The sequence below is a fragment of the Sardina pilchardus genome, chromosome 4 (assembly GCF_963854185.1).
Source record: "Sardina pilchardus chromosome 4, fSarPil1.1, whole genome shotgun sequence".
Taxonomy (NCBI): Eukaryota; Metazoa; Chordata; class Actinopteri; order Clupeiformes; family Clupeidae; genus Sardina; species Sardina pilchardus.
Genome location: NC_084997.1, coordinates 31,877,036 through 31,887,490, shown reverse-complemented (window position 1 = coordinate 31,887,490; position 10,455 = coordinate 31,877,036). Strand labels below are relative to the sequence as shown.

At 43.4% G+C, this 10,455-nt stretch overlaps 1 protein-coding gene across 1 annotated transcript; it reads left to right on the top strand.

Moving 5' to 3' along the window:
• The first annotated feature begins 1,917 nt into the window (after positions 1 to 1,917).
• On the top strand, positions 1,918 to 8,638 carry LOC134078844 (E3 ubiquitin-protein ligase TRIM35-like). The gene is made up of 6 exons (XM_062534998.1): positions 1,918 to 2,330; positions 5,242 to 5,337; positions 5,446 to 5,676; positions 6,899 to 6,921; positions 7,011 to 7,129; positions 7,820 to 8,638. Exons 1-6 carry the CDS (start codon positions 1,935 to 1,937, stop codon positions 8,371 to 8,373), a joined length of 1,419 nt encoding a protein of 472 aa, XP_062390982.1. The 5' UTR covers positions 1,918 to 1,934; the 3' UTR covers positions 8,374 to 8,638.
• The last annotated feature ends 1,817 nt before the right edge of the window (positions 8,639 to 10,455 follow it).

Genomic DNA, 10,455 nt, shown 5'->3' with positions numbered 1-10,455 from the left:
AATTATCAGATGAATAAATGCAATGATTACATTTGGTATTTTTTGATGTCAAAGAATGTGCTCTATGTGACGGAGTGTGAAGTGAAATGTGCTCATCGAACATACTGTGTTAGTACAGCACTCTGATGATGTGTGCTGTGAGCACTGAGATGCTAAAATGGCGTCTGCTGTAAAGACCTGTCAAATTAGGAGCGTCATGGCATGAAAAACATGATTTAGAGTACCTCTTACTGTTGAGAAACTTCTGTTTTTATTTGCATTTTACACCACTTGTGTAGAACAAACCCTCATACAGGCCCAGAGTGGACACAAGGAAAACTCCACAATTTCAATTCAATTTCAACTTAATGTCACTTATAGAGCGCCAAAACATTACACACGTCACTTATAGAGCGCCAAAACATTACACACGTCACTTACAGAGCGCCAAAACATTACATGTCACTTAGCCTGGAAAACCAGCGCCAACTGCTGGACGGCAAAATGTTTTGCCTGCATTTGGGTCTGGCCTCGGACCATTGAACATTTTGAAAACACTGCCCTGAATCTGGCAGATGGCAACTAAACCAATCACAACGCAGAGATGTGTTTTGAATCAACGCGGGCGGGGCAGAGGGCTCTGGGGCGGGGTTTTGAGGGAGCGTTGGCCTATAGGCACAGACACGGTTTGAAAGACAACGGGTTGTGCTCATCAACAATGTTCCATTGTATCCGTTCATCGAGGCCAGACTAAATTAGACATCCAATCCATTTAGGCTGGTTTATCAGGCTACATGTCACTTACAGAGCGCCAAAACATTACACACGTGTCACTTACAGAGCGCCAAAACATTACACACGTCACTTACAGAGCACCAAAACATTACACACACGTCACTTACAGAGCGCCAAAACATTACACACATGTCACTTACAGAGCGCCAAAACATTACACACATGTCACTTACAGAGCGCCAAAACATTACACACATCACTTACAGAGCACCAAAACATTACTCATGTCACTTACAGAGCGCCAAAACATTACACACATGTCACTTACAGAGCGCCAAAACATTACACACATGTCACTTACAGAGCGCCAAAACATTACACACGTGTCACTTACAGAGCGCCAAAACATTACACACATGTCACTTACAGAGCGCCAAAACATTACACACATGTCACTTACAGAGCGCCAAAACATTACACACGTCACATGTCCAATGCACCACACACATCACTGGTGTTAGTTTCTGACAAATTATGATTGTGTGTGTGTGTGCGCGCTTGTCTTTGTGTTTGACTGTGTGTGTGTGTGTGTATGCGCTTGTCTTTGTGTTGGACTGTGTGTGTATGTGTGTGTGTGTGTGTGTGTGTGTGTGTGTGTGTGTGTGTGTGTGTGTGTGTGTGTGCGCGCTTGTCTTTGTGTTTGACTGTGTGCGTATGTGTGTGTGTGTGTGTGTGTGTGTATGTTTCAAAATACTCTAAATTAGATGGAAGAAACCATGTTACATTTATTGGAATACAACTCCCCACCATTGCTCCCTTTCAGTAACTCAGAGATGTTAGCATGTTAGCATTTTATAGACAGCATCATTGTAGCATTATCTGTCCCACCATATGAGTAGAACATTAATCCAAATGGGCAAAGTCTGAGTGGTATCAGCAGAACACAGGTACATCCAGGTACTTCAACCTGTACTTGAGCTGTAGCAGGACTGACCAATCAGAGTCCTCTTTCCCCACAGACCTTTGCTCTGACTGGATGAGGAAGTGCAGGTGAGACAGTGCTGTTAGTTCTCCCGTAAATAACAGATATCACTCTAGTTTATAATTATGTATCGGATGGATTACTGAGTTTTGTGAAAAATATACTGACACTGTTTAGAAGATTTGACTGGTACAATTTGTCAAGGTTGGGGAAGCGAGACAAGACATTCGGGGACAAAATGGCGTCAAAGCCTGAAGAGGATTACTGCTGTCCTGTGTGCTGTGACATCTACAAGGATCCTGTACTCCTGTCATGTAGTCACAGTGTGTGTAAAGTCTGTCTGCAGAAGTTCTGGGAAATCAAAGGATCTAGAGAATGTCCAGTCTGCAGGAGGAAATCCTCTAGGGATTTTCTGCCACCAAATCTGGCTCTAAGGAATCTTTGTGAGGCGTTCCTACAGGAGAGAAGTCCGAGAGCTGCAGTAGGATCTGAGGTGCTCTGCAGTCTGCACAGTGAGAAACTCAAGCTCTTCTGTGAGGAGGATAAACAGCCTGTGTGTGTGGTGTGTCAGGCATCAAAGAAGCATAAACATCACACCTTCAGTCCCATAGATGAAGCAGCACTTGACCGTAAGGTAAGAATCTACTCCCATGCTGTTGGTAAGATTAAAACATTTTACATTAAAACATTTATTTTCTTAGAAAATTAAGCACTGTATGAATGATTGTGAATGATTCAGCAGAGTCGTCCAGCAGAAAATACTGCACTACCTCATTTATAACAGTAGATGGCGTTGCACTATCTCTCATATAACAGTAGATGGAGCTGTACTATCTCTCAATTAACAGTAGATAGAGCTGCACTACCTCTCATATAACAGTAGATGGAGCTGCACTACCTCTAATATAACAGTAGATGGAGCTGCACTACCTCTCATATAACAGTAGATGAAGCTGCACTACCTTACATATAACAATAGATGGACATTTTGCTCTTAAAACTGTTGACTGCAGATAACACTGTCTCCATGAACAAAGTCACTCATCGCTGTTTCCATAGTTACCATTTCTAATATCTCGTCATGTGTGCCACCCATCATGTGGTGGAGGATGTTATGATGATGATGATTATTATTAAAGGAGTCATAGAACGCATTTTTTGACCATTACAAATTGATCTTTGAGCCTAAATAATGTCATATGTAAATTTGTGGGGCTGAAAACGCCCCAGGAGCACTGCTAGATCGCCTAATACAAGGTCATAAATAAGCCTTGCAATGAAACAGTTTGTTTTTCCCGCCCACTCAGCAAGTTCATGAATATTCAAATGAGATGCGCGCTGATTGGTCTATTGGCCGATATGTCCTGAAAGTTGATTGGCTCAATCCACCGGTCTGAAGCTAGAGCAAAGTGAAACTACGTTTACTGCTGGTAAATAAAGCCAAAGTCTTTGATAAAGCTATCAACAATGGATTTAAATAAGGAATACAGCCGTAGCCTACATGTATAAACCGAGTCAGAAGAAGGTTCTGACGAAGATGAAGTGCAGCAGATTCCCCAACAGAATGAATGTGTTAGATTGGTAAGTTTTATCAGTACATTTCTTAGTATAGTAACTCTCCAAAGTTAGCTGTAATAACGCTAGCATTACAACGTCTCTGCCATAGACCCAAGGGGGCAGCGAACGTTCTGAGAGTGTAGACAGTATGGCGGCCGCCATGCTAACGAGAAGACCGTGGCTAGCTGGCCATTCCATTGAATCCTATGGGGCGTAAGCGCCACTTTGACATCAAATTACGTTAGAGCTGAAGCGTTTTAAGCCTTTATATGAACATTTTCTATTGTCGGGGTATATACTACATTGTGAAATTGACATAATAATCTCGTAACTGTCTTATCGGCTGAGTAATTAACGTTTTTCGAAAGTCAATGCTAAAGTGTTAAAGGCGCATGCGTCCAGCGAGAGTAAAGCGTCGCCATAGGTCAGACTCGTTCAGACTACGTGCCTACGTCACATGTACGACATCTGAGCCTGCGCAGGAGACCTATGACGGAATAAGAAGACCTAAAAAAACCGTTGAAATTTGCTTCCTCGGTCTCTGCTGCCGTCTACGTGATAGCTCTGTCCATATCTTTTACTGTCTATGCATAGACCACATATCTAGATATTAGCATCGTAAGAGCAGTTTAACAAGAATTATTAATCGAAGGTATGCAAATGAGAGGGGGTGTATCTAAAGGGGGATGGGCGCCTATTACGTGTTATCTGAGCTCTGTTCAGATTGGAGCATTTCAACACGGCTGTTTCTATTTCCCAATTTGCATACGAAAGCAGGCGGGGGACGCGGTAAAGTCTTTGGTGTTGTCCTTTGGACACTGCTCGCAGCCTAAATTCAACAGGAACAAGGTGAATGTGGTTTTGAATTCTAGGACTCCTTTAAGTTATGTTATATGTGCAAGTTTGCTTGGCTGTTGCTTGACATTGACATTTGCATTTTTCAATATTCATTTAGCTACGCCTGTAACAGTATCTCTCAATGCAGCATTTTCACCTTAGAAGAATGGCTTCAAAGTATCAAAAGGGGCGTCTCAGTCAGTGCTGCTGCGGGATGTTGGTATTGCACTGTGATGTCTCAGCCAATGGCAATGTTTAGTTCTCTTGTTTATTGGCCAGAAACACATTAGACCCCAATAAGGCACCAGAACTCAGTGGCCCACAACTGGCCCAGGACATGAAGAGGAACAACATCCTCAACAGGAAACTCAAATCCCCAGGGGGTCCGCCCTCCTCTCGCCAGGCTGCCAATCATCAGCATGGGTTACACACAGCGTGGGGCATTCTGGGATTGGCATCCGGTCGCTATACACTCTGAAACTTTATACCAAGCTGGAGAAGTGACCCTTTTGTCACTTTCCACTGGTTGATAAATTATGCTCAAAGGTTTTTGAAAAGTGGCATCAAGGGGTAAACACCACTTCCCACATAATGGACATTCAATATCTCTAATATCTATTAATGAGTATTATGGGACTCTTGATCTGGAAATATTCACACATTGTCAGTGTTTATGTACAGTATATCCATTTAAAGGAGAATTTCCGCATAGATCTCATGATTTCACTCTGGGGGCATGTTGATGAGCCCCTATGCTCATGCCCCCAGAGTTAGCGCTGTAGCTGCTTGGCAGCTCATAGTTGGAGAACCGATTGTTTTGGGGGGAGTTGTACCGACAGAACTCGGTGACCTCGAGAAACAAGATCTTTGTGAAAAATTGCCGGAATTCTCCTTTAATCTACTCTCTGGTATCCCATGGCAACCCAACATCACTCCTGACGTTGTACACACAGATCTAGAGTGTGTGCTTTTGTTCTGTGGACATAGATTCTGCCTATTATTATACAGTATATTTTATATAATAGGCTACACATTTTCTAAGTACCATTTAGTCTTGTTGTATTGTCAGAGTGTTCATGTTCCTCACAGGGATGAATAAACGATAGGCTAATAAATAGGCTAAAGGCTAATGTGTTGTATGTTCATTGCAGGAGGAGCTCAAGATCAAACTGCATCGCTTACAGACAAAACTGAAGACCTTTGAAAAAGTTAAAGTCATGTGTGACCAAACAGCAACACATATTAAGGTGAGACCTGACAGTTCATTTGAAGAATTGTGAATGGTTTCAAATACAACTGACTTACTGTATGTTTCATAATAAAAATGAATCCATAACCTGTTGTTGTTTTTGTAGACACAAGCCCAACGCACAGAGAGGCAGATCAAACAGGAGTTTGAGAAGCTCCACCAGTTTCTACATAATGAAGAGACAGCCAGGATAGCTGCAGTGAAGAAGGAAGAGAAGCAGAAGAGTCAGATGATAAAGGAGAAGATTGAGAGGATGAGCAGAGACATCTCATCTCTTTCAGACACCATCAGAGCCATAGAGAAGGAGATGGGAGCTGATGACATCACATTCCTGCAGGTATGGACCATCCACTGTCTGTATAATGAAGTGTGTTAGATCTGCTTTAATGATTTAAAAAGAACTCGAAATTTAAAAATTGAACTGATTTAAAAAGAACTTAAAAAGAACTGTTATATGTCGTTGACCACCTCATGCCACTCACATCATTGTATCAGAGACGGGTGAAAAAACAAGGGTATTTAACGATCTTTGATTGTATCAAACATCATTTTACACATCATCCTATGAGTGATGATGAAAAGATCAGATTCAACTCCTGTCTGTCAGATAAGAAGTCTCAGATATCAGACATTCACATTCATACCACATCATGGGTTGTGGAATCAGTCGGTGTTATTTTGGAGAGAGAAACACTAAGATGAGAGAGCAGCAGAAGGCTGAATGAATATGGACCTGATCACATGATCAGTGATGACTTCAGAACGTCATTAAGTCTGACATGATGGTTTAGTTTGTGTTGTCACTGCCGTCTCAGTGACTCCAGTTCTTGGGTGATGTGGTCAGAGTGCAGGGCTGTCATAGAGCGGGGTCTCTGTCTCATCTAAGCAGGAGGAGGAGGAGGAGAATATCTTTGCAGTCAGTATCCTGTCAGCTGTCAAATGTTTAGTCAGCAAATAAACAACAGGGTGGTGATGGTCAGGGAACTTGGCCCAGCCAATCAGAAGTCAGAAGGTGGTGGGTTTGATTCCTGGTTATACAGTTGTGTCCCTGAGCAGGACACTTAACCCTGAGTTGCTCCAGGGCGACTGTCCCTGTAATCTGTCTCTGCAGGTCACTCTGGATAAGAGTGCAGCTAAATGAACACATGAATAAATGTAATGTGAGGACCGCAGGGCTTGGGACATGGAGTGTGTGTGTGTGTGTGTGTGTGTGTGTGTGTGTGAAAGAGAGATTGATACATTTAACCAAATCATTGTGTGAGTGTGTGCCTTTGTTTCTTGATCATGGTATTTTTTCTGTTTGATTGAAATTGTTCTCGATTGCCCAATGTGTTTGTGTGGTATAGGATCAGTATATTGCCACTTGATAATCTGTTGGCTTGCTTTTAAATTCCCAGTCTGTCGCTTTAGATAAATGTCTACATGGATGTCGCTTTACTTTACTACAAAGTCATATGAATAACAAACGCTGGGGCGGTCCTAATCACCAATTTGAAAAAAAAAAAAAAACTAATTATAAGAAGAATGTATGACATATTCCCTCATTTCTTATTTTCCAGAACTACAACAACACAGTGGAAAGGTGAGTGATCTGCCTCCTGTCTCTCTCTCTCTTCTCTGTGGTTCTGAACCCAAACCCACAGCAGAACTGACTCCTGAATGTTATTCCAGAGCCCAGTGCACACTGCAGGATCCAGAGAGGGTCTCAGGAGCTCTGATCAATGTGGCAAAGCACCTGGGCAACCTGAAGTTCAGAGTCTGGGAGAAGATGCAGGAGACTGTTCAGTACAGTGAGTAGTCTGCTGTTTCCACATCACCAAACACACATAAGCAATGTTAGGAATGAGGAGAGGATAGACTGTGCTACTGGGGTAGATGATACAGTTACATTTGTCCAGGGGTTATTAGCAGCTTAAAGCTGCCTTTGTTTACAAAACAGAAACTCAAACCATTAGACACATTACACACTGCACTACACACTGTCCCTGTGTGATGTAACACATGTGGTAGTGGGACATGGGAGTGTGTGTGATCAGACAGTGTAAGTGTGTGTGATCAGTGGCAGTGTGTGTAAGTGTGCATGTGTGTTAGTGGCTGTGTGTGTGTTTGTTTGTGTTTGTCTGTTTGTCTGTCTCTGTGTGTGCTATTGTGACTGTGTGTGTGTGTGTGACCAGGGCTAGTATATCTGATAAGAGAGCGTGTGTGTGTGTGTGTGTGTGTGTGTGTGTGTGTGTGTGTGTGTGTTTCTTTATGATCAGTACTAGTATTTCTGATAGAGGTAGTGTGTATGTGCGTGCGTGCGTGCGTGCGTGTGTGCGTGCGTGCGTGCATGCGAGAGAGAGAGAGAGAGAGTAGTGCTAATATACTGTTACTACTTCTCCTGCCATTACATTTGGTAACACCACTATTGATAATGACCATCATTCACATCCTCATCACACTCAGTGGTCAGCTCATGTGTGTGTTCTTTCTCTCTGCAGTTCCTGTGACTCTGGATCCCAACACTGCACACCCAAAACTCATCCTGTCTGAGGATCTGACCAGTGTGAGACGTGGTGATGAGAGACAGCAGCTTCCTGATAACCCAGAGAGATTTGATAAGTATGCTGATGTCCTGGGCTCTGAGGGCTTTAACTCCGGGACTCACTGCTGGGATGTGGAGGTTGGAGAGAACACACGGTGGGAGGTGGGTGTGATGACAGAGTCTCTCCAGAGGAAGGGAAATTACAGCTCCATGAGTGGAGTGTGGTGTGTTTTGTATAATGGTGCTGCATATGGAGCACGTGCTCGTCCTCATGACCCCACTCTCCTCACAGTGCAGCAGAAACTCCAGAGGATCAGAGTGCAGCTGGACTGGGACAGAGGAAAACTCTCTTTCTCTGACCCTGATAATTACACACACCTACACACTTTCACACACACTTTCACACACACTTTCACTGAGAGAGTGTTTCCATACTTTTGGACTGGCATCAATGTTCCTCTGCGGATGTTACCAGTGAAGGCCTCAGTAAGAGTAGAGCAGCACAGTTAGAGCTGATACTGACTCTGAACCAGGAATGACATACTGAGAGGGAAACCTATAGGAGAGGAGACTATGAAGAAACAAAGCCATTTAATCAGCAGTAAAAATATGTCTCATTGTGTGGATATAAATGTTAAAGGTATGCTAATGCCCACCGCATTTAACTTGCTGTATATGTACTGCACGGTGCCTAGTTTAATTTATATACCACAGTAGTAATATTGTGGGGTTTACTACAAATGGATTGGTAAATGAATGAGGACAATAAAACATTAAAAACATTAACCATGTCATGTGTGTCATTTGTTTACCATTTTTAAAATATCATTCAAGCAGCTTTTTCAGATATGAGGTCATTTTTGTGAGAAGTGCTTTTATCTGAATTTCACTGTTGCCACCAGCACATCACACACACTTCAGTGAACCATAACAGAATATCTGAGAGGGATTTCTGGTAGGCTGTCCATAGACGGAGTAAATCGACTTGACCACAACCCTTATGAAATGACAGTGATGTCACCTCATTTTTACATTTTCACTTATTGTCATCTTTTTAATTGTGTTTTTATTTGCAAGCCAGGCTGTGGAAATTTGCTCCAAACCTGGTCCAATTTATCTGTAATTACTGTACACTGCAGACTCATGGACAGAGCAGGGATTTCCAACTGGTGGGTGGTGGCCCCCTGGTGGTTGGTGAAGGTGTTGCTGATGGTCCTGACCCTGCATGTAATGTAGTTCTTATGTGGAGGTCACTGTTTCCTATTCAGTGCTGGTCCTCAGGATGCTTCCTTAGTCCCATAGAGCAGGATTCTTAGTCCCTGTTCTGGGTCACAATCAGCTGGAAACTGTTGTCATAGAGCACAACCTGATTCAGTCCCTGATGTGCTGAACAGCAGTAACTCCACCCTGTTGAAGGGTTTGGTGTCTTTCAACCGCAGATCTGGGAGTCTTGATTGTGTTCCTCTTGAACTCCTCAGCATCCTGAGGTAAATGTACAGTGTGTGTGTGTGTGTGTGTGTGTGTGTGTGTGTGTGTGTGTGTGTGTGTGTGTGTGTGTGTGTGTGTGTGTGTGTGTGTGTGTGTGTGTGTGTGTGTGTGTGTGTGTGTGTGTGTGTGTCTTGAGTGTGCACTCAGTAACATGCTGTAGGGGAACAGGATTATAGAGCCCTGAGGACACACACACATGCATTTGGGATCTTGTCTTTTGTAGGACTGACATGATTATGCTTACTAACCTGCCTGGGACAGAGGAAAGCGGCTATACTCTGACCCAGACAATACACACACACACACACACACACACACACACACACACACACACACACACACACACACACAATTAGTTTACTTCGGAATTAATGTGAGTGTGTGTTTTTCACATTTGGAGCTCTGTGTTAGAGAATGTGCTCCATATGAGAGAGTGTGGAGTGAGATGTGTTGATGGAGCATATTGTGTTGATCAGCCTGCTGATGTGTGCTGTGAGCACTGAGACACTGAGAGGCGGCTGGAAGAACAGTCCCATGTGTGCTTGGTGCCTGTTCAGGACTCTGTGCAGGAGAACATGCATCCTCATATCAGCCTCTTACTGTAACTCCCTGCTGGGTTGGCAGTGCAGGACGCCCAGTACAGAGTGCTGCTACTGATTAGGGCCTACTGCTGATGAGCCTGTGTGTGTGTGTGTGTGTGTGTGTGTGTGTGTGTGTGTGTGTGTGTGTGTGTGTGTGTGTGTGTGTGTGTGTGTGTGTGTGTGTACTTGAGTGTTCATGTGTGTGAATGTATGTGTGTGTGTGTGTGTGTGTGTGTGTGTCCAAAAAATGACTCACTCAGAGATGTTTTATAGACAGCATTAGACATTGTAGCATTGGCCTCTGTCCCACCTGTCACGTCATGTGAGTAGAACATTAACCCAAACATAATGGTCAAACATTGTGTGGTATCAATCACACAACACAGGTACATCCAGGTACTTCAACCTGAACATGAGCTGGAGCAGGACTGACCAATCAGAGTCCTCTTTCCCCACAGACCTTTGCTCTGACTGGATGAGGAAGTGCAGGTGAGACAGTGCTGTTAGTTCTCCCGTAAATAAT

Bases quoted from the DNA above. Each gene is read 5' to 3' on its own strand.
- LOC134078844 (XM_062534998.1), top strand. From the start codon at position 1,935: ATGGCGTCAAAGCCTGAAGAGGATTACTGCTGTCCTGTGTGCTGTGAC. The intron at 5,677-6,898 runs GTATGGACCATC...CTTATTTTCCAG, and splicing joins ATGACATCACATTCCTGCAG to AACTACAACAACACAGTGGA. The intron at 7,130-7,819 runs GTGAGTAGTCTG...TTCTCTCTGCAG, and splicing joins GCAGGAGACTGTTCAGTACA to TTCCTGTGACTCTGGATCCC.